Source organism: Drosophila willistoni, unplaced genomic scaffold (assembly GCF_018902025.1).
Source record: "Drosophila willistoni isolate 14030-0811.24 unplaced genomic scaffold, UCI_dwil_1.1 Seg143.1, whole genome shotgun sequence".
Classification (NCBI taxonomy): Eukaryota; Metazoa; Arthropoda; class Insecta; order Diptera; family Drosophilidae; genus Drosophila; species Drosophila willistoni.
In genome coordinates this window covers 1,527,031-1,552,597 of record NW_025814102.1, presented here as the reverse complement: position 1 = coordinate 1,552,597, position 25,567 = coordinate 1,527,031, and the positions used below count along the sequence as shown (strand labels likewise).

Sequence of the window (25,567 nt, the reverse complement as noted above, 5' to 3'; positions counted from 1 at the left end):
AAGAAAACAAATATTAGAATTCAAATCCAACGAATTAACGACAATTTTATTTAAAGGCAAAAACAAATTTCATTTGAACCCTAAAAGTATGCAAATATATTTCATTGAAAATGTTTGGCAAAAATAAAATTCATGCATTTCTTATTTTCTATACATATATTTGATTTGCACTTTTGATGACATTTTGGCCATTAAAGACACAACACAAAAATACAAAAACCAAAATTAACATTAATTGAAAGTGGATGTAATTGTTGCCAAATGTCTCATACATTATATACATACATATATGTATGTATATAATTTGTATAATATGGGTTTGTGCATCGGTTTTATCATCGACTAAAGATGCGCATGCATATATGTATATTGTATGCCAGATGCTCTGATCTTTGGCCGAGGAGAATTCGGTTAAAATTTATGGACACTTGTACATTAAAAATGCATAAATTATCCATCTGAACAAACGGGATTTTGATGTCTTGACGTTTGATGGCGCCCGACCGTGAGAAGTAAATCAGATCATTTTATTATTATCTATTCCCCATATCCATATGTAAATATACAAATACATATAAATTACAACGAAAATGAAAACGAACCGAACGCCAATTTTTCACACACACACACACACAAATTGTAATTTCAAAACAAATTTCATTTACAATTTAAATTGAATGGGCAATGAATTAACATAGACACGTCCATTTTCATAGCCCATTAATGGGCGAATGGGCGACAGAGGGACATACCTAAAGTGGCATTGTGTCTCAATAATTAAGCGATTATCACTTAAACAGATGAAAAGATCATGACTCGAACATGACATTACCTTGTCTCCGTCAACATAATTAACTGCGACAGCTGAAAGTGTTACAACTTAAAAAAAAAAAAACAAAAACACAACTACAAATACTAAAAAGTAAAAAAGAAATTAAATACACATTTAAACACCCTTTAATTAAGTAGATAGAGCATCTAAATGCTCCGTCTTCTTCGAGGTGAACTTTTTCTAAACAATGAGAAGGATTATCTCAGGATTATCTCTTTACAATCTCTTGATTTTTGATGATTGAACTCAGGATACATACATATAACTTTGTTCAGGATTACATTTTCACACAAGTAGCCAACGACTGCAATTTGGATTTGATTTGGGCCAAGTTTTTTCAAGGATCATAGTGGAATCGTTTTATGCCCAAGGCCAGTAATTTTTCTAATCATCCTTGAGAGTATTTAAAGATTTTCTACTCTTTCTTCCTTCCAAAACATCTGTAAACTGGCTTCTTTAGGTAATTATCGCAGGCTTGGTCACCCTTTTACGTATATAACGTATGCGCAGTGTGTTACAGCTAAACTAACTACATTTAGAATAAGTTGTGAGGTTTTATGTAGTTAATGATAAAAATGATATGAAAACGTTTTCAGGTGAAACGTCGAAGGTGAACATTGAAAACACAAAAAATGGAAAACGAAAAACACGAACATTTTGACATTTCTAAACATTTTTTACTTTTCCTTAAATTGTATCCCTCAAAAATTTTCTAAGCCCCGAAAATATTTTTTCGATCCCTTCTTGATAATTTGATAAAAATTTTTTTGTTGATTATTATTTCCCAGTTTCCGATTAAAAAGCTTTCAAATAGTTATTTACTGTTTCTATTACGTCTATTAGGCGGATCTGTGGGTTATTTCAAATTGTTTTGATTTCCAAATACTTTTACACCTGAAATATCTTAGAGTGAATATTGGTGCATCAATTGGACTACACGAGACTAAATTTCTTAATGTTTCTTCTGTTTATGCCAGTCAGTCTCATCTAAGACAAGCTAAATGATGTAGGAAAGAGCGAGAGAGACCTTTTGACCAAAATACTGAGTTGTCCAAAGAACCCGCACTTAAGATATCGATATCGAAAGGAAATGGCATCTTAAATGTTCTCTTGGGAAAAAATATTTGTAAGTATATTTCCCTTTTACTAGAAACTTTCTCTTGATTATTCATTATTCATTTCTTGTTATACTAGCTAATATAGGTAGCTAAAGTTCACCTAATCTAAATACTTTCTAGGAATCTAATAACTATAGGGTATGCGCTCTAAATCATATAAAGAAAATATAGAAAAGACCAAGTATAAATTTATGAAATATGCAAAGAAAATGCGTGCAATTAATCAAACAGCCACTGGGTGCAGGCCATGTACAAGTACTTATATATATATATATATATATATATATATGTGTTGGTACCACCTGCTCCACTTCTCCACTGGCACAGACGACAGGCCAGTTTAGCTTCACCTCTTTCCTTCTTCGCCTTCGGATTTCTCATTTCTAGCAATATTCCCATTGAGCATTTGCCCTGAGACTAAAAGCAATTTGTGATTAGGCGACACATGCGACAAGCTTTGCGATTTCAGTTTTTGTTTCGGAGTGGGCGGCGGCACCATCGACACACTTGCCTCAAAAATTTGGCAGATATATGTAGGATATGTCTGTTGGTATGGTTGTATGTATGTTTGTATTTAGAAACGGGGATCAGTTTGGTATCAACTTATTTTGCCATTTTCCATATATACTAACGATATAAAATTCTATATACATATTATAATTTTATTATAGCCATAGGTGAGTGAGTATGTCTATGCAGTCATCGTGATGCTCTGTTTCTACCTCTCTCTCTCTCTCTCTGTCCGTCTATCACACACATTGATTCAATATATGCAACATAATTTATTGAAATTTTTATTATAGTTTTATTTATGATTTCTCAGTCTTCGAATTTGTTTGGCTGGTTGCGCTTTTATTGTTATTAATGTTCTTTATGTACAAAGAGATTTTCGTCAACTATATGTATGTATGTATGTATGTATGTATGTATGTATGTAGATATGGCGATATGATGCGATACGATTCGATGTTATACATTTTTCAACACTTTGAAAATCCATTATAAACACATCGCAACTCATCTCAATTCATAGGCAACTCATCTGTATCTATGTAGAATCTCTGTGAACAAATTATGACATTTTTTCCCCCTTTCGAAATGGCAAAAAATTATACAATATTCATTAATAGATTGGAATGAATTTCCCTATCCAAAAATTACGCAAAAAAAAATTATCAAAGGAAAACACAAAATTCTTTTAAATAAGTAATTTGCAATAATAATTTCGCAATAAAAAGAGTTTGAAACAGAGTTTAAATTATTTACTTAAAATGCAGTTTCTGTGCAAAAAAAAAAATAGTTTTCTACTTTCCCTTTGCTCTGTTCATTCCAGGACTATTAAAAGTGCTTATATAACAGATTTAAAATTGATTCAGTTTCAAGAAATGTCCTCAAAAGTATTTCCGATTCAAAGACTTAACGATTGAAATCAGTTTAAACAACATAAAAATGATTATTTTAAAAATGATTTTAAAAACGCTCTAAATAAAAATTCATAGAATAAATTCTGTCAATTATTCTGAGAATTATTATTATGAGAAAGTATTCTTTTGATTTGCATTGAAACCTTTAAAACTGCAAAAAATCGTTGAAAAATCAATCTAAATTTTTGATTTTATTCACGTTCATTAATTAGGTGAGCTTCGAAGGGTTGAAGGGTCTCACACTTGAAAGTCTCTCAACTTAAAACTTACCTAAAAATTAATCACAGAAAAGAACAAAAAGTGTTCGTTTTATCTGTTTTTACTTTAAGTTTATATGAATAATTTTAATTTGATCTTGATTTGTCGTCTACATCTCAGTTAGGGAACCCATCAACAAAATCTCGCCAAGTCTTATCAAAGGGTAGGGGTATATCCAAATTATTCTTTTCACCTATTCGTTTCCAAAATATCTACCAAACAGCGATCAAACTGAGATATAACGTTTGAAAATCGTTTAGAAATTGGTCCAAATATAACCAAGAATTGTTTGTCTAAATATGGACAAACAATTTTTGTGCTGCCTATGATTTTAAATCTTATAAATTAGTGAGATTTATTGACCTGAAGCCGGCTAAAACCCAGTTTTGATAACCAAGAATTGTTTTGAAAAATACTACAAAAACCTACAACTTTGGGAATCTTCAATTCTCTCGCAAAAAATGTATTTCATAATTTTCTTATTGCAATGAAAATTCAAAATTAAGATTAAATGGTATAAATCGAATACTTTGGCCAATTTTTGGCAAAAACTCTGATTATGTTATAAAATTTTATAATGTTTTACTTTTTAAGTGCTTCATACCATACAACAATATGGTAAATTGATTTCAAATTAAGATATAACATTGCAAAGTCATTTGAAAATTGTTCAAAATACAGGTGGAGAAAAATATTGAGGAACTGGAATCACCTAAATATCTTATACATTTCCATGGCTTAAGCGAATGGATATGATTTTAGTTATATCAGTTGATGCTAATCACAAATATTTATTTTATTTATTTGAACAATGTTAGCTAATAGATAAATCTATAGCTACAGGGGGGACAGCCATAGCTGCTAAGGCCTTCGGCTGGTTCATGTTTAGATATTCATTCTTTTAATATAATTCATATAGTTATTTCTTAGTCTAGATTATATTATTTTGTATGTTAGCTTATCTTATAAGAGGTTCATAATATTGGTTAGATTGAGGTATTTTATAATTTCTCTTAGATTTTCAGGGGTTGGGTTGGATAGGAGTGGGATAAGGTTTTGGTTTGGGATATGGTTTCGAAAGCTTTGAAACACCGTGCATGTGTTCATGGTATGTTCTATATTCATAATAGAGTTTGTGTTGCCGAATTTACAGTGGTTGGGATTATTTTGAAGGAATCGGTGTTCGTGTGTTAGTCTCGTATGTCCTAGTCGTAGCCTTATAAGTTTTATTTGGGTTTTTCTAGCTATTTGGCAAATTTCTAGTTTTTTAAGATAGTCATCAACATTGTATTTGTAATGTCTGTTTATCTCTTGATACCAGCATGATGTCTGTTGAATTAGTAGTGTATTTAGGATGGAGAAGTGGGTTTTTTCACAAATATACACTTAATACGGCAAAAATGCTTTTTAGTGTGTGGTTACGAACGATTCTTTATAATTAAGATTATTTATGTATATAAAAAAAGTCGCAGGACAAGTGTTTCGGTCTAAGATTTACTTATACTACATAGATATATTAAAATACTTTGATATCAATTGATGCTTTATTTATGCAAGTTTTTGTCATTATCAAAATGCATTTATAGGTCGGAGAAGGCTTTAGAAACTATCGTCCAGGCCTGTCATTTATAATGTATAATTATAATATAATGCCTCTAATTCCAAGTTGATCTATTTTTCTAATTAACTAACTCAATTCGAATTAGATAAACTGTGTTTTTGTATTGAAAATCTCTGAAAGTTTTTATGTTTCATTAAATATTGGACATTCCGCCTTCATTTTGCCACGCGTTTTTTTGTTTTTGTTTTGGATAACTTAAAATTTGTTTTTATTTGTGTTTTCTTTTTTAATTACAAGCATGAACCATTTTAATGTGTTCAATTTTGTATTTAATGGTCAATTTTCTGGTACAAAAACGAAATAAAATATTAAATACGAGGTAAGCAAATATTTTTTTATTACAAATACATGTACATGCATACATATACATATATATATGTATGTGGTATATCTATATGTGCGAAAATGTATTTATGTATGTACAACTAATACCTGCCAAATGCACACGGATTTACATTGTATATATACGAAAATATTATTATGATGATATGTGTATATATTGAATATATGTTTGTGAATAGTAGAATCGTAAAAGTGCCGCAGAGGCAGACCGTGTGACTTGCCCCAGGCCCGTTGCCGTTGCCGTTGCCGTTGCCTCGCTTCGCTTCGCTTCTATTGCCAAAAATAGATGCGGCCGCCAACTTTAACGTCCGCCCAAAAAGAAAACAAAAAAAAAAAAAAAACCGAAAAAACAAAAAACATGAAACAAAAATTCAATTGAATGAAAATTTGCGAATGAGTAATGCCAATCTATGGGAAAGTTATTACCACAAATCATTCACAAAAAAATCAAGAAAATTGCATCTAAAATTCATAAAGGTAATCCTTTGATTCCTTTGCCAAACTGGAATTACTTCTGGACCTTTTGTACCCACACAGAAATATGGAACGAACTATAAAGGGGGAAGCAATCGAGTAGTTTCCCAAACAGATAAACGGAGAATACTACGGGGAGCATCAAATTCACATGAGTCGGCTGCTGAAATAAAGGAAAAAACTAATGTAAAAGCGAGTGTATCCAGTGTGCTAAGAGTTATTCGGGAAGCTGAACACTTGCAGCGACGGAAACTAAAAAAGAAACCATCACTTAATAATCTGGGGAAAGAAGCTGGCCTTAATTTTGCCCGAGCCCACATGGATTGGACTACGCAATGGAAGTAAGCGTTTTTTCAGACGAGAATTTTGAATTTTGGGTATAATTATTACCTTCACGATCTCCGTAAAGAGGAGCATTATTTGGACCGTTTGCACAGTCGAATCGGAGGTGTGATGGATGGCTCGGCGAATTTGGGAATTTGCAGTGGTATTTCCAGCACGACAATGCCCCAATACACACCGCCAGGACCGTCAAATTGTGGAGCGAAAATGTAGAAGTGCTTGGATGGACGTAAGCTGGATCTAAATATTATAAAGAATGTTAGGGGATGGTTAGCTAGGAAGGTGTACGGAGTCCGAAAAGCAATATAATTCAAAATCGGACCTTATAAAAGGTCGCTTGGTCGTTAATATCATTATATTACATTGCTAAATTATATGATTCGATGCCTAATCGAATTTCCGAAGTTATAACAAACAAAGGCGGGACCACCCATTATTAATTTGGTAAAAATATCAAGTATTTTAGTTATAAACAAAAAAAAAAAATCCTACATATCACTAAGATTTATATTTTTTGACCTATCTCTGATGGCGCTAGCCTGATGAACAAATTTTCAATACTCTTTTTTCATACTTCTTTCAAGAAAAATTATAATAAATTAATCTCATGACTTACAATGTTTTTCTTATTTTGAAGAGAACAAATTTTGAGTCAATTATTCCAAACGGTTTGGAAAATATTTAACATTTATGGTAAGTGTAAGGGGGGCGCTAACCTGATGACGCGCAGTGTATATGCAGTTGAAGGAAATTTTAGTTTTGAATCATTTAAACTATTTTATTAATAGTTTAGTTCAAAAGCGTGTCTCTGAGGACTCTTTATAAAGAACAAAGTGGCCAATGCAAAAATTTTTATACCTTTAAAAATTTTTATCCAACATCACTCATGGATCCAAAGGTCTTTTGTAAAATTGATCACTAAGACTGAGGACGACAGAATGCAGCGCCCATATCATGCAGCTATATAATAAAGTCATACGATATCATCCTTTTTTGTCAGAGTTTTAAATCGGGAATATCTATATAGCTTTGTCAATTATGTAATTGATTATGATGATATGTGTACATATGTAACTAGTAGTTAGCCCTCAAAAGTAGCTCAAGGCATTTAGCAACTTTTAGTTGAGTCATAATCACTTGGGAAATTTATTTAAGTTAAAAAGTTATATTTGTTCATTCTTAACTTCATTAAATTTCTAATATTTTTAAAAGACTTTTGTTTTTTATACTTTTTATACATGTTGTTGTTGTTTAGATTACATAAAATAAGATAACAATAAAACAATCATGATATGGAACAAATGGAAATGTACAAGGTGGCGCAAAAGAAGTCATCCGATGTTGTTTGGCTCTCATTTTTTTCTAAATAAAAAAACTTTGATTCTGTTTTTACATTATGTTTATTGGACCAATAAAATTCTCAATTTGCAAACAGAATCAAAGTATTTTTACAGTACAACATCGGATGACTTCTTTTGGCCCGGATGACTTCTTTTGCGCCACCTTGTACATATGTCAAGATAAGTATGTAACCCGATTATAGATATCGATGGCTCATCCAAAGTAGTCATAAGTGGATCTGATATGGTCAGCAGGTAACAATAAAGACCTAGTTAATAGCAGCTGCTATGGGTAGCTATTATCAATCAAGAAGTATTTTGCTGACCTAACACTATGTCGAACTATGCACTGGTGAGCTCTCTATTATTACTATAAAAGAAATGCATTATTCTTAGTAAGACCAGATGCCAATTGTAGCTACATCGGGTGTGCATCGCTGTGTCTTTGGCCCCCATCTCTACCTTTGTAATCTCCCTTCGAAGTCCACCCAATTTATGTGTTGGTTGCGACAACTTTTAGTCTCTGGTTTATGTGCTAGTGCCTATTTACATATAAATAAGTAAACATTAAATAAATTCAAGAAATACTAACCTCTTTGATTAAACACATGTGCTTAAAAACTAACAAGGCTCAGAGGGTTAGGTTCAAATCGTATATGAAACCAAAGAGTTTTAGTTGCCAATTTAATCGCCTGTTTCCATGGTAACTACATATATGATTTTGTCACCACTGAAATTTGGCGCATTCAATATTAAGAGTATTAAATTTTTGTAGCAATTGCTTTAAATGTAACCGAGTTATTGATCTAAAACTATATATTCCATCATTTGTATGGTAGTTTAATATTGATCATAGAATAAAATAACTTTGAAATTATTAAGTTTTATAATTTTTTGGAGTTACTGAATTGCAGTACATAGAAGCTCAACACATTAGTTTAAACTTTAAACTGATGACGTACAGACAGATAGACAGACAGTTTTATTCTTTTTTCATTAACGGACAAGGCGAAAGTTTTAAAGCCACTGAAAAACAAACAAAGTCAATATAGTCATGTTCTTATGGTTGACTTAAGTCCTTTAATTTAAAATCTATTGAAATGAAACTTGGTATTTAAGCTCTTTATTGCCCAATTAAGATTAAGTTTAACAATATTTGGGATCAGACTACTATACCATATTTACATATATCTGCCTTAAAAACTAGCGATGGAAAAGGCCTACTTAATTGAAAATTATCTCTATAGAATTGTGAAACAATGTTCTTAACGTAGACTTTGTAAGAATTTTCTTAAATAAAAAAAATCTTTAAAATATTTGGAAAACAAAACATTTATCAAAGGAATTAAATATTTTAAAAGTGACTCGCGTATAAACATCGGAACAGACAAAGTTAACTTCTTCTAAAATAATAAAATTATGCATTGGAAAATATTTATTTTCTTATAAGCAAAAATCCAAAAACTCAAATGAATGAAATTTACTTAAAGTCCAAATTTTTATGGCGACTATTTTCAAGTTCGACAGATATCTGTTTATATAGTTCTTCGATCTAAAATACCTTAAGTACGGTCATTTGGAAAGATGTCAAACTCACAACTTACACATTCTAATCATATCTTAAATTGATTTGAAACTATACTCTGAAGTGATATTTACTATGTGATTTAGTCAAGCGATTTGAATAAAATTACTATTAGCTGTGCTAGACTTAAACGTCATACGGTTCATTTTAAATTATATTTTTTTAATTTTTTATGTAAAATAATTTGGATTGGGACTTCTAGCCAACATTTAAAAAAAATTTTTTTTAAATACATATTGTTTATTTATTTGCGATCTATCCTAAGGGGACAATAAGCAAATCTGAGGAATGGTGAATATAACATGACAGGGTACAGCAATGTTAAATTGTTTTTCAAGAGTTACATTGAATACATTGGCACGACGGGCTTCTGCACAAGCTTAAGGTGTTGCTACCTGCTCCTCACTTCATGCTTCTGAAGTCCTACCTCGAAGACAGACGCTTCTACGTCAGGTATAAGAGCTCCATGTCCGGAATTAGGTGCATCAATGCGGGCGTTCCACAGGGCAGTGTGGTGGGTCCCATCCTGTACACCTTGTACACCGCAGATGTGCCAGTGGTACAAGACGATCAGCTTCTAGTTGCCACATATGCAGACGATACTGCGCACCATCGGCGGCCTCGAGTCTCATCCAGGAACAATTCAACCTTCTGGAACCATGGTTGCTCAGATGGAACATCTGTGTGAATGCGGACAAGTCACAGCACATAACATTCGCCACTCGAAGACTCAATTGGACCCCCTAGTCAGCCTTCATGGCACGCGTCTTCCTAGCGTGGATTGTGTTAAATACCTAGGCCTCATCCTCGACAGGCGTTTGAATTGGAAAGCCCATCTCAAGGCCAAAAGAACTCTTTTAAGCCTGAAGCTGTCCAACATGCAGTGGCTTGTTCGGCAAGAGATCCCAACTCAGTATATACAATAAGTTACTACACTCTACAAGGTCATACTAATCCCCATATGGACCTATGGTATTCAGCTTTGGGGCACGGCGTCCGACTCAAACGTTGAAATCCTGCAACGATTTCAGAACAAGCTAATCCGCAGATTTGTCGAAGCGCCATCGTTTGTGCGAAATTCCGTGATTCACAGAGACCTCAACATTCCGTTGATCAAGAGCGAGATCCGAAAATATAGCACTCGATACTGCTCCAGGCTGGAAACCCTCAAAAACACACTGGCCCTTAACCTGCTTGACAACCAGGCTTTTAAAAAGCTGCCACCCTCTTGATCTGCAGTTCAGATCGGAGCCGGAATGGTGATTCGACGCTGAAGGCCCGATACAGCTGCAAGTCCTATTCGTTCAAATAATGTTCTGATTTTAATGTAACTGCTAAAAATGTTTAATTTATGTTTATGCCAATGTATTCTAGCCAAAAATGAAACCAAAAATTAAGTGGTTAGAAGAAAACAAAAAAAAAAGGCCATACAATTCAATGAGTAATACTCGAAAAACTTTTGTTTAAAATTTTGCTAAATTTCATATCTCTTGCATATTTTTTTTTTTGTGTTGTGTTTTTTGGATATTTTTCAAAAATAAGAAATATATACTAGAATGCCTGACATTGGCGGGGGGATTATAAAACGTTTTGACGAATTGGCGCTAAGTCCGCTAAGTTCTTGAGCAATTTTTCTGCTGTTGATTTTTGTTTAATTTATTTTGTTTTTGTGTTTGCAAAAAGAAACAAGTCATCACGTTTGTTGATTTTGTTGTTTTTTCTTTTTTTGTTTGTTTGTTTTTAATTTATTATAAATAAATAAATACAGATACAATTATGTTTAGTACACAGAGAGCCAAAGAAACAAGAATTTCATGGGTGAAGAAATAAGATGGGGATTGGGTCTTGGGATGGGGATGGGGATGAGACTTCTGGCCACCAACATAGATTAACCGATGGAGTTAGGCCAGCTCAGCAGCTGGAGCCGGAGTTGGAGCCGTAGCTCCAGTTGGGGCACAAGATGGCGCCGTTTCGGCCGCAATGATGGCCGCTGCCGTCTCATCACCATTTGCTGCCAGGGCGGCCAACAATTTGTCGGCCTCGGCGGCCTTCTCTTGCAATTCGGCCAATTTGCGTTGTTTCTCCGCTTCGGCGGCCTGCTTAATGGCTCGACGTTCCTCCTCTTTGCGTACCTGCTCCTGCAATTGGGTGCGGACCAATGAATCACCCATGCCCAGTTTATCCATAACTTGCATTATATCCCTGCTATAACGTAATCGTGTATTGGCTGCCAATTCTTCGCTGCAATCCTCACGTGACTGATTCAAACGCTGGAGTACCGACAATTTGGCATCAATAATCACATGATTACTATCGGGTATAAACTGATCACTCTTCTCATTCAAATATTGTATCAATGTGCGCAACGAATTCGAATTGTTTTTGGCATTGATGGCACCGCTGGCAAAATCTTGAGATTTCATCATCTGGGCATGAGTCGACTTTTGCTTGCACTCCAAACAATTCCAATTTGGATGGGGTAGACCAGTGATCTCTGGAACAACAAGTCCATTGCAGCTTGTGTCACGGCAATATAGACCCGAAATATAGGCACCTTTCTCCTGCAAAAAGAAAGAAAGGTAAAAGCGATTCAAATATGCATCATCAAAAATATTTCTAACTCAGACGACATATCGCAAAAATTTATCTATATATTTACTGATTAACAACAAAACAAAACCTCAAAATTTTGGCAAGAAGTGAAATCATTTAAATTCTTTATCCAGCTAAAAATATCGCCATAAAGATAGTCAAGAAAAAGGTAATAAAAATGAAAGAAAAAAAAAAAAAAACACACGCAAACACACAAAACATATGAAAAACTAAATAACAGATCGATATATACACAAATATATGTATAGTATATATATATAAAATATATGTATTATACAGATGGTAAAAGAAGAAAATATTTCATTTATATCCTATAAATATCATAAATAAATTGACACATAAAAAGATGTCGTTTATTAAGAGTTGGCGCGTTTTAACTTGCGCTCGTGCGATCAATAAATACGTATTGAATTGTGAATGTATATATATATACATATGGCGGCTAAGGTAAGGTAACGTGGCTAAAAAGAGATCAGCAAGTCTATCTAAATTCTTCCTGCAACCCCCCACCCCCATACGGCCAAGGGTGGCATTTGGCTAATTTGCTGGCCATAAATATCAATATAATTAATGACCGATGACTTCAAGAGAACAGCAAAAAGGTGTATCAACAGGAAAAACAGATTCTAATGATCAAATGGAATGGGGGGGGGGGGGGGAAGAAACAAAACAGAAGAAAGCTAGAAATAAACTTGTTAGAGTTAAGGTTCTTTTATTTGTTTGTTTTTTTTTTAGCATACTTTTAGGAACTACAATATGATTTAATGTCATTGCGAATTAATCTTAGGGTCTTAGACTGAATGTTTTTTATGTCTTACGGTCTTTTCAATTTGATTATTTATCATGTTTTTTATATATATGTACATATAATTTATAAAGTGACAAATATATATTTTATTTTATATTCAATTCAATTCAATATTCAAAATTTCAATAAAAAGCTATGACAAAGTCTATATACCCTTACGGTCTTTAACCATTAAAGTTGTCTCTTTCACACTGCTTCTTGCTTATGATTATGTTGAAGTTTTCGAGGCACAAAAAAAACTATTTAAATTGCTTGCTATCTCTTTAGTAAAAAAACAAACTCGCAAGCTATCTTTCTCTCACTTTTATTGCCTTATTCAAACAAGGCTGTCTCTTTCTTACTTTTATTGCCTCCCTATGGAGTACAAAAACGGATAAATTCAACTCGAAGGCTATCTCTTTCTTTGGGAATAATACTTTCTCATTCCTATTATTATCCTTAAGGTAAAAAGGCCTTATATCTCTATATCTCTATATCTCAATATCTCTATATCACTATATCTCTATATCTCTATATCGCTATATCTCTATATCTCTATTTCTCTATATCTCTATATCTCTATAGCTCAATATCTCTATATCTTTATATCTCTGTATCTCTAAATCTCTATATCTCTTTTTCTCTATATCTCTATATCTCTTTATCTCTACATCTCCATATTCTCTATATTCTCTATATTCTCTATATTCCCTATATTCCCTATATTCTCAAAATTCTCTATATTCTATATATTCTCTATATTCTATATATTCTCTATATTCTCTATATTCTCTATATTCTCTATATTCTCTATATTCTACATATAATCTATATTCTCTATATTCTCTATATTCTCTAAAAAGAAATAATTAAGGCACTAGCTCTTCTTTTTTTTCGATATGTTATAGTTATCTGATCGCTCAGATTCTGAAAAATGTGACAAAAGACGAGCTTAACTAAAAAGTTTCCTAACAATAACTGAAAACCTAAGACGTTTTTTTAATAATTATTATTTATTTAAGCGCTGAATCCATACATACAAAAATAGTATCATAACAACACATATAGATGACATACAAAAAGGACCAAACCTCATTGGTATACCCAAGAGGACTATAAAAAACCTAAGACTGAAGTCTGAACAGACTAAACACTGACCTTATTCCATTATACCCTCTATAAGGATATACAATTTGTCTACACATGGATCTTATAAAGTTGAGGTTTTTTAAAGCAAACTAAATAAATTTAATATAATACCTAATTACTTTAGTTAAATGACCGCACGGGCATGGAAGAGATCTTAAAGTAATTCAATAAACGACCAAAGGCTTTTCTTTTTCTTTTAAAAAGTGAGAAGTCGACGAAAAGAAAAACAAATGTTAAATTGTGATTCATTAATTTGTGGCTCATTGCCTTTGTCCCTAATTGAGGTTCAATGAACTTCACCTTCTCACCCTTCAATGCTGGCACATTATGCTAATCCTCAATCGCCCACCCACCTCTCCATTTCCCCCCTCCACTCTCTCGCTCTTCAGAATGTTTACGGCATATTGCATTTGCTTTAAGTGTTTGAAATAGTTTTTATGATTGGCCTCTACTTTGTACACGAAAATTCGAATGTCAACCGGGAAATTACGATCCGAGGCGCTCATATCCGTGCGTTCATTGGTATGCTTGAATAAACATCTATGTATATGCATATGTATATAGAATAATGTATATAAATATCAAAAAATCTCTGGCCATGGCCAAGAAAAATGTGTTTTCTATGTGTGTGTGTGTGTGTTTGTGTGTTTGTGTAGAAAATGATGCGACAAGAAATCAAATCAATTCGAGTGCAAAAAAAAATCAAGAGGAAAAAACACAAAAATGTTGCCAGGAGACATCTTGAAAAACCTATATATACTTATATATCGGAAAACATCTATATGTACCGACATATTTCGATATATATGTATACACATACATATGTATGTATGTATGTCTAAAGAAATGTGTGAATTCACATTCAAATTAAAAGCTTTTTTGGAATCCATCTATTTATTTGTGATTTAATTGAATTGTTTTCTGACTGCTAAAAATATAAACAACCAACAAAAAAAAATTATTTCGTTGTTTTTGTTTGCTTGTTATTCTTATTATTGTTGTTAATTATTGTTGTTGTTGTTATATCTGTTGCTATTGACCGAGGCAGCCGCCACTTGTTGCGCCTGGAAATTGGCCGACAGACAGAGAGAGTGTGAGAGAGAGAGACAGAGAGTGGGAGAGTAGGCAAAATAAATAAATTTATGACCGCAAAACATTTTGTTGTAATAATAAAAACATTTGCATGAAATTGTTTTCGGATGAATTTTGATGCGCACAGGAAATCCTTAATGAAAGTTCGCTCATATATATACGATTTTCCTCTGTTTTTTTTTTTGTTTTTTTTTTTGGTTTTTTGCTCATTGCCAATTTGCCCAAATGAAAATGAAAATTTGAAAATGTGAAATCAAAAAAAAACTTCGAGGAATCTCAATAGTGCGTAGCAGTGCAGGGGCGTAACCTAAAAGGGATGTTACAAGGGGGTTGGCAAGGGTATCTAGAGTGGTCCAAGGGGGAAAATGGAGTGTGAGGCGTACACAATAAATTCATTTGGATCTAAATTATATTTACAACTAAAGAAATTCTAAATTTTACAAAACAAAAAAAAACTTTAAACATAATTTGTAAAGAATCAACAAATTTTATTAAATTGAAATTGACAAAAATTAAGAAATTTCTATTAAATTGGAGTTTATAATAAAATTGTTTTTTACTTCTAATAAATCATGAGAATTTCCTAAACAAAAGTCACACAAGAAAAACTTAACAACAAAATTAAATTATATGCGAAAAAAAAAATTTCAACACGTTGGTAAATAAATCTTTTCAAAAATATTCGAAATATTTTAGACATTTTTTTTTTGCCACACCTCAAATTACGCCCATGTGAAGCATTGTTAATTGTCTTCTGATGGATCGTAGAAACACATAATGTGGCAAATTTATTTCATCTTTTTCCACTTGAAACAAAATGCAAAGACTATGGCGAGGGAAGAGAAGGGAAGGGAAGGGAAGGGAAGGGTATGGAGGAGAAGAGTTTAGGGAGCATATGTTTCTATGTGTATTTAAGAGGGAATATAATTGGTGGCAATAGTTTATACAGCTGCCTCATCGTTCAACACCTCCCCCTCCCCCCTTCAAAAGGAATCTCCGATCTCAAGTGATTTAAATTGTTGCTTTGATTTTGAACTTGTGATTAAATTTGGTAAGAGTCTACTTACCGTTGGATCGGAACAACGTGGACACTTGCAAGTGAAATTCTTCTTCATTTTTAAGAACAAATGTCTGGCTATATTTCCGGTAAATAGTTTCGTATACGTTGTTGTTATCTCAAATCCTTCGGGTATATCGACAGCGGCACGTACAATCATATTGTTGGTCTTCTCTTCGAACGTATAATATGAATTGGGAATGCAATCGTGATTCATTACCCCAAATAATGGATATAGAGCACGATAATTAAATTCCTGATTATCATTGGTACGATCGGTGGTCTTATCAAAGCCATTTGTTCTGATTACAGCGACCGTGCGATTCATTATTTCGATGACTTTCTTATCGGTTGGGAATTTCTTAAAACATTTGGCTGCATTCCGAACTTCGGTGCGATGGTTATTATCGAGATTCGCCTGCAGGCAATAGATCAAATCCCGTTGATCCTTATTCAAATTGATGGCCCGTGCCACACAGAGCAAACGAATGATCACCGAATTGGCCACCTCCGGCTCATTGGGTCCCCACGATCTGAACAGATCGCAGTCGGTCTTATGTTGCTTCTTCTTGGCGCATAGACTGCAAACGGGCAAACCGCATCCCTGACGGCACATGAAACGTGTATCGGGCAACAGGATCATGCAAACGCTGCAGGCATTCAACGAATCCTCCTCGTGGGCAGCCAGACCGATAAGTAGAGGACTGTCACGGAAGATGATTTCGCCACGTTTCAAGTGACGTGTGGCCACCACACCGCGGCCGGCTATTTTCGAGATGCCAATCTCCCAGGCTGGATCCTTATCCTTGAACGGAGCCAAATGAATATCCAACAGCTCCGAGGTACGTTTCGGGCAAATCATGATTACAATTGAAAATCAAATCAAACAAAAGTACACAAAAAAACCAAAACAAAAAAAATATGTATACAAAAGTATCAAAATAATATATGAAAATTTGTTATAAACTGAATAGTTTATCACGTTGACTGCACGGGGATTTTTTAGTTCTTCTGTACTTTTTGAATTTCCCTTTTAATTTTATTATTTTTTTTTTTTTGATATCGACGCGTTTTTCGCGACTGCCGTTCGCAAACTGTCGCCTTTTCCAGCCTTACATGATTTTTATGTGTGAAAAATCGGAAAATTCGCTGTCGACGATTGCAAACGAAGACCACAACGATGCCCAGCCCCAGGGGTGATCGTCAAACAAGTGCGAACTGCCTAAGCAAAGAGGATGAGACGAATCAGTAGGGGGCAATGCCCATGCAATTACAACTACACTGAGAGAAACAGAGATGGCAGCAGCAACAGCAGCGACAGCGACAGCAGCAGAGATTATAATTAATAGTTGCCTTTAAAATGAAATTAATTAACTAATTAATTAATTCAACAAACCTCTTGCACCTCTTGAGCTATGTATGTTTGCTTGTATCACTTTTATATTTTACTTAATTAAATAGGATGATTATTTTTTTAGTCATTTATGTATTAAGTATAAGTAAAACTAATGTAAAAAGCATTTATTTATTTACCCATTATTCAAGTGAATCAAAAATCTATTTTAGTCTAAAGTAAAGGAAATCATCTTTGATTAGGTATACGCCAAGATGGAAGCAGTTATTAGGGAATAATTATAGAAATAGGGCGCTAGATTTTTTAGACAAATTTGATAGAAAAATGAAAGGACTTTTGTGAAGAATAGTTTATTATAAAGTCCTGAATTTGACACACGGTTTTAGTAGCTCTAAAAAATTGGACAAAAAAGAATGGCCCCAGGGCAGATTTTTTGGCAAAATTCAGCATTGCACAAGTGGCAGATCTACTTATAAGTTTTAGAATCAGAATTCGGTTTTTGAGGCACTTGCATAATAAATATTGTATATGTATATACTACTAACTTGCATCCATATTAAGTTGTTTTCAATACTGAAATCTAATCTCAAATTTCTTGTCTTGGAATAATATTAGAACTGTAAATCAAAACTGAAAATAGAGTTTTTCATCGCTTTCACTATTTGTCTTAGTAATGGAGGATAAAGGACTTTAAAATATTTGAATTGGAATACAAAACTATTTTCCAAGTGTTGAGTCATCTGATGATAATCAAAGAGCACTTTTCTCTCTACTATCGATGGATAAATCTTTCAGGTTGTTAAGGCTAAGTATTTATCAGACTGCCAAGAAGTAGTTTAAATTTAAAGGAAATTTGTAATTTTAACTAGTTTTTGTACTATTGATACTCCCTTCACTCCCCTCATACTGAGTATACGTAAAATTGATGCAAGTGTATTTTTAGGGGCAGAGTAGGTGGTGGCATATAGAATTCTAATCCCCCCTTTTTTTTCGTGGGAGACACGTTCGCCAGAGTTTAACGGACGGCTAAATGGATGGCATCCATTCATCCATGACTGACGGATGTTCATCTCGATGTACATGTACATGTATGTATACACATGTATGTACACATGGCACGGGTTTTTTTTTCATCTCTCTCTTTTGGCTTTTATGCATTCCTGACAGACCGCTGGAGTTGCGCCAAGAATGCGTCGTTTCTTTTGACTCTACGCTGATAAATGAGCTCAAAAGGAATGAGAATGGAAATGGGAATGAGAATGGGTTGCACGGGATTGAGGCAAATGATCAGGTTTAATCAATTGACATTCTTGAGATGTGATTACCTCTCTGACCCATTTCAAAATGCCAAACAATGATCTTAAGCGACGACCTTCAAAATAAACAAAATAAATAAATTACAAATTATATAGTTCAACGAGTAATCAAACAAAACAAATAAATAAATAAATGTATAGAGGTAAATATATAAATTTTAATCTAAATTAGTTTTGACAAAAACTAAAACAAAAAGGAAAAAAGTTAAAGACGACTTTAAATGTACCCTGAAAACTAACTAGGTAAGTATAAATATTATATAAAATATACGAAAAGATATGTGTGAGCAATATTTTGTATCATTCATATTATATCTAGCACTCAGAATATATGTAGAATGGCATATTAAGGTAGCCAAAATGTATTTAACAACAGCCAGCAGGAAGCTTTTTTGGTCTGTTTCAGTATACAAACGGTCGACGTTTATTCCGTTTTCGAGTTTTTCGAGGTATCCTTCCAAAATTTTGGACATTCATATTTGCTATCAATTCCTAGGAGCTAACCAAATTTCAAGAGAATCGAACTAAAAATAGTTATGAGTAGCTTCAAAAGGGGAGAAATTAGACGTAGGTGGCGCCAAAGTGCTCGTGTGAGCTTTTTGTTTAGGACTAATTAAAGTGTATCATGCTAGTATAAATAAATTTAAATTTTCTTAATTTAAATTAAGTTTTATATATTTAGCTCTAGTACAAAAAGAGGTCTATGACTTGAATTTTAGATTCAATTTCCTTGTATGTGACTACCTATATAAAATTCGAAGGTGAAATTTTGACAATTGTTTCATAATAATTATTTTTCCTCTGCTTTTACCTTATCGCTTTATATACTTCTCTATATATGTACATATATTTGTTATGGTATATAGTTTGCATTGAGCATTCCGAGAGTTAATTAGGTCTCTTCATTATTTTCGGGAGGGGGTCTAGGTTAGAAAAGCATTGATTGGAGCTTCTCTTTTTAAGTCCAAACTGATAAGGGGCATAAGTATAAATTGAGTTTCACTTTCAAATACGACAGCAGTTCTTGTCAGAGACTAAACAATTTAGAATCAAAACACAAACAAACAAAATGTTCATTGTCAAGGTTATGTTTTTGGCACTGGCTCTAGTGCTGGTTAATGGTCAGCCTCAAGGATTCGGTGGTGTGGGTGCTCCCAGGCAATTGAGTCCTGAGGAATTTCACCAGGCTGAAGAAACGTTACAATTCTCGTTAAGCAAATTGGCAGCTGGCGATGGTCCCCATTATAAGTAAGTCGAATTAAATCAATTTTAGTATCTTTTATAAACCATTTACTTTTATAGAATTGGTCGCATTTTGGAGGCTAGCAGTCAAGTTGTGGCTGGCTCTTTGGACAAATATACTGTGGAGCTTATCGATTCCCATAATCATACCACAGAATGCAAGGTTAGCATCTGGTCACGTACCTGGCTAACAAATGGCATTGAAGTGACTATCGATTGCCCCAATCAACCAACAGTGACCAAGACCCACAATGGTCCACACCACGCCTAAAATGAAATTTCAAATAAAGGAAATTGTTTCATATTCTGTGAATAAAAACAAAAAAAAGTATATTTTTAATTGACATAAAATTCAAATGAATCTAACTTTAAAAAGTATGGAAAATCAGTAAACTGAATACATTTCTTTTCAAATGGGACCATTAAATTCTTGTGCTATCGGAAAGTTTGTCTCATTCCATTTCGTGAATGAACTGAACTTGAAGAACTTTCCAAAGACAATAAGTACTCATGCACTTGCATTTAAGATAACAATTCAAACTCATGACGATTTAGCTGTAGCTTATAACAACTTATCTTATCGTAATCATGCTTTAAGTCATAATTGTTAGCACCTCTGACTAATCTTTAATCTTTACGCATTCAGAAGTGGAATAGGTTTGAGATGGAGATGATTGTGACTGTTGGGGCACACTCAATTCATTCAACGCCAAATTTGCCGCCATCTATATATATACACATATATGTATATATATATATGTACATATATATATCTATAGCATGATATTGCGACCGTTCCGTTTCGCTGTAACAAAGTGGCGCAAAAATTTTAATTGCAAATTTCGTAGTTGGATTTTTGTGATTTTTTTTTGCTAGTTTGTTCGTTTTTGTATGGTTCGTTCGTTCATTCGTTTTGTTTCTTCGTTGTTCATCTAACCTAAGTAAAATTAACAATTTTTAATTGACTCTGAAAATTAATAAAAACAAAAACAAATACACGATGAACACAAAAACAAACAACAACATGGCATGCATTTCATATTTTTCAACAAATTTTCAGTGATAAATAAATACATATAAGTATTCTTAGCTTGATTTTGTGAATAATGAATAAACGAAATGAATATATATGTAAGTATAGAGAATGTGAATGAAAGGAATTAAAATAAATTAAGGTCTAACAATAAGAAGAGGCTAGACGAGGTGAGACTAGACCTAGGACTCTAACCAACAAGATAGTCTTTTCGTCTTTATGACGTCATATCTATGAGTCACTCAAGTCCTCCCCTTTACTCTAGTATTAAATATTAATTTAATAATTATAAAATTTTATGGACAGACAAATTGCAAATACAGAAAACCTAAAACAGATCGAATAAATTGATTTGCTAGTTCCTAAAAGTATGCTAAGATTAAGAATAGCTAGTTGGGCATAAACTTTTATTTCTTTAATTCCTCATACTAATTAAAATTTATTTACTATATACTTACTAACTACCGTGTATCTATTTAGTAACCATCTACTAACTACTTATTAATCTTTCGTTGTTTATCGAACTTTAATGATTTTTAATAAGAAACAAGCTTTGACCATGACGAAATTTAAATACCCTTGCAATCGAACGGATGAGGAACATAGTGAGAAGTAAATGAGGGGAGTCCTGGGAGACTTTATATAGAGAGGAAACAGTTTGATTAAAGTATTTTTAGAAGCGTTTTCAAATTAAAATCCAATAAAATCAATATAAGAACTTATGGCAAATTAAACATAATCTTGACTTTAGTGTTTAATGGAGGGGCAAGAAGGTAGAGAGTGCTTACTGTATAACCAAGGGCGTAGTCAAGGTGCGAATCAGGGGGCGACAACAAATTCACCAAGTTTGATCTTTAATACAATAAATTCACAAGAAAAGTGTAAAATACAACGCTCTAAAAGGGGAGTAGTGGGGAGAAACGCCCTCGTCTACGTCCTTAAAATTATGCTAAGAACATTAAAGTCATTGGACCAGGGAAAATAGTTTTCTTTTTAAACAATTTTTTTCTCAAGTGACCTGAGTAGGTTAAATGCGATATTTGATTTTTTGTAGCATAACTTTGTTATTTTCTATAAATCTCTAAAAATTTGCATAATTCCAAGGGATAAATTATAATGAATTTGGGATGCCATGGAATAAAAGATGGTCTTTAAATTCATAAAAGCTTTTAAAACACATGATTTGATGCTATAAAGAATGGAAGATGGAATGATATTCCTAGACTTTACCTTTTTAGCTTTAGGAAAAGGAGACAAATATCTATAAACCATTTCAGTTGATGATGAAATAGTTGAGAGTTTAAAAAATAAATCAAGCCTTATCAACTTTTTCAGAATGTTAGGGTATTTATATTTCGGTTAAGTGAAATTAACTTCCGCTATGAGTCTTCTTCTTCTGATTTGTGTGTGTGTGTTTGTGTTTTTGAGCTTGCATCAATTTGCTGCAGGCCCACATGGCGTATGCGTGCTTTCTCTTGAACGAAGCGGAAACATTTGTCCGCCTGCCGATCAAAAATCTGATCATGAGGATGTGATTTTTTTTTCTTTTGGCTTTTCGCTTGTGGGTGAGAAATCATCAAGCTGGAGCAAGCCAGCATCCATGTATATATATTCTATATGTAGAAATGATATATCTTTTTAAATTGCAGGTGGATTTTCACTTATTTTGCATCGTTTTTATTCATTTTCTTTTTGGGACTACGACGACGACGACGACGACGACAACATCGACGACATGGCAGAGGCAATGCTCTGGCGATGGCGCCAAATTCTTCATTGCCAGCGGTGCGCAACAAAAACGCGTCAAAGCGCCAAAAAGTTCAGATGAAACAAAAAATTAAGCCAAAATATTCTATATATTCGGTTCATTATTACATACAATTTTGATCGCAATTTGCACATATTGAGTTTTTGCATAAGATGATGAGGAAGAAGGTGGCTTCTGGCCTAAGTACAATATGTAAGTATTATTTTATATTTGTCAACTTTTTCATTTTCTTTGCTTGATTTGTTTGGCATTATTTTCTATATCATTAAATTAAAGTAGTTTTTTTCTTCGTATTTGTTGGATTCGTTGAAATTTTTGTGTTGAAATTTGGCAAATTTTCGAGCCAATTTGTTTGGTTTTCGGGTGAGGATGGTAAAATTATCAAAATAATGCACGTGACGATTGTCATCCCACCATGAGGATGAGCGTCAACCAATAAAAAAAGAAAACCCAAGCCCCAAAGCAATGACAAATTTTCAGATTGTCTTAGAATATTCCCTTAGATTGTGGGCAATATCATTCGGATCCAACTTGGTCTTAACTTTTGCCCATAGCAGCAGTTTAATTAGAAATTTTGAAAAGTTTAAGTCAAAATCAACTTTAAAAACGACCTCAAATCTCATTAAAACTAAAGTAACTGATTCATTGCCCTCTATTACTGGATTTTGGATAGATAGTTGGAATTGTAAATAGCCATAACATAGACATACATATACTCTACAACAACAAAAATTTTCATAGATATCAGAAAATTTCAAAACATTCATAAAAAGAATACAAAAACTCAACAGACAAACTTAGATATTTAAATTGAAAATACCCAAAAAAAAAAAGAAATATATAAGTTAGCACACGCGTTTCTCCACGATACGCCGACTCCTACAGAACAAGTAGAACCATGTCCTGCAACCCGACCAACTATGACGAGATACCAACTTCAGAAACCGGTGAATGAGTTCCGGGTAGTATGCCAGCCCTCATTAAAAGTCACGTTGACAACACACACATCCCATAACCCTAAGAAGTACATTGTGACCCATTTTAATCCACACTATCCACTTGTTTCATTACTGACTTCCTATACCCAATACTAACTTCCTATCACATAGCATAATTACTTTTCTATTCACCTTTGTAACCAACCCATTTCTGCTTCTTCTGAACATCGGCCACAGAACGATCAATAGACGTTGATCAGCCCTCTTGAGGTATATTAAAGGCCCCGATCTCTGGAGTAGTCTTACAATTAGTCTTAGTCTGGCCTCGGAACCACAAGTAGATTCAAGTGATTAATAAACGAATTACAACTTAAAATCGAAGGTTCTGTGCAATTAGGTTTATGGTAAACTTGTGGTTAAAGAAAGAGTCTTGTGTGTCATCTCCCATGTGTATCCGAAGGATCATGGTAATGCTACACTCCGACATGGAGACACGTTTGATAGACTCGTAACTGGCTCCCGAGCAGGGACCAGACTCGTATCCATGGACCAGACTTTTACTTACAATTAGACTCGTAACTTATATACAAGTATATAGTTAAAAAATGAACATAATGAAACAGAAATCTGTAAATTATTTACCACACATGAAGAATTGTTATTCTAAAATATTTGAGTAGTTAAAAAAGTGTTAAGAAAAAGAATTATATAGTAAAAGACAAAAAGTGTCTTACTCAACTCTTCATTGCCAAGTCAAAATAGAATAATAAAATTAACTATCCATTTCTAAACTGCAAGTGGAAGTGGCTAACCCTTCTTAGGTCATCTAATACGAGTCGATCTATATATAAATCCTTTGGTGATAGAGACATAAAAACCATTATGTTAAATATTCCAGTTAAATCTTTCCATCATATAAGCTAAAACTATGTTTAACAATTCCAAAGCAAAGCTTAAAAATGTGACAAGTCCAGCAAGACCAAGTCATATTATTTTAGTGGCTCGCGGTGTTGCCGAATTTGCAGGATTTGCTTGTATTAAGATATGCGTTTGGCCACTTGCTGAAGCAGCTTCAATAGAAAGGCTTCCAGGTCCTCGCTACCATTCGAACATTTCTATAATCTGTTGTCCTGCAACTGGTGCAGTCCAGTAGGCTTAGTTCAGTCGAGTGAGTTCCTGTAAGGATGGTAAAGGGTTTCCTCCGAGTTTTGCGAGTTCCAGTTTTTTCTGATAGTGATACTAAGGAGATCCAAATACTTGGAAAACGTATATTAAAACTTAATTATAGATCTTATATTCATATCCAAGGATTTTAAAACCTTAAATCATAATAATAAAGAAAATTACACGAAAGCTATTTGCTACAAAAACTATTTGTCTATATGTACAGCCATATATATATATATATATGTATATATATATATATATATATACATATGTATGTGTGTATGTACGAAAGATGGCCTAGTGTGTAGAATATTCCACAATTTGGGGCATGCCAAACTTCATTTGCTTCAATGTCAAATGGCAAGAGGCATGGGACATGGACATGTGGAAAACGGTTTTTTAAAATTTGTTTTCCCCCAATTTTTGTTGGTTTTTGTTTTCTTTCTGTTTTTCTTGATTTCAATACACTTAAGCGCAATCAATTTTATTGCTTTCGTTGCGGTTAGGCTGTCCAATCGAATTCAATTCATTTGATTCGCTTTTGCATGTGTGCGAGAAAATTTTCCTGTTTTTCGTTTTTCCTGTTTTTCTAACATTTCGTTTTTGGTTATTGCAAGACCCCCTTCTAAGAGAAAATATTGAAATATGAAAGAAAACCAGAGGGCCCCTTGACCAAACATTTTTCGACCATGTGATATTGTTAGCTCAAATACCC

At 33.4% G+C, this 25,567-nt stretch overlaps 2 protein-coding genes across 2 annotated transcripts; one reads left to right on the top strand and one right to left on the bottom strand.

Moving 5' to 3' along the window:
• Positions 1–11,052: 11,052 nt before the first annotated feature.
• Positions 11,053–16,927, bottom strand: LOC6648482 (SET domain-containing protein SmydA-8). Its single transcript, XM_002070938.4, has 2 exons — positions 16,045–16,927; positions 11,053–11,897 (listed from the first exon to the last, which is right to left on the bottom strand). Exons 1-2 carry the CDS (start codon positions 16,894–16,896, stop codon positions 11,238–11,240), a joined length of 1,512 nt encoding a protein of 503 aa, XP_002070974.1. The 5' UTR covers positions 16,897–16,927; the 3' UTR covers positions 11,053–11,237.
• A 2,765-nt stretch (positions 16,928–19,692) lies between these two features.
• LOC6648481 (sarcocystatin-A) lies at positions 19,693–20,283 on the top strand. Its single transcript, XM_002070937.3, has 2 exons — positions 19,693–19,952; positions 20,007–20,283. Exons 1-2 carry the CDS (start codon positions 19,774–19,776, stop codon positions 20,215–20,217), a joined length of 390 nt encoding a protein of 129 aa, XP_002070973.3. The 5' UTR covers positions 19,693–19,773; the 3' UTR covers positions 20,218–20,283.
• Positions 20,284–25,567: the final 5,284 nt, after the last annotated feature.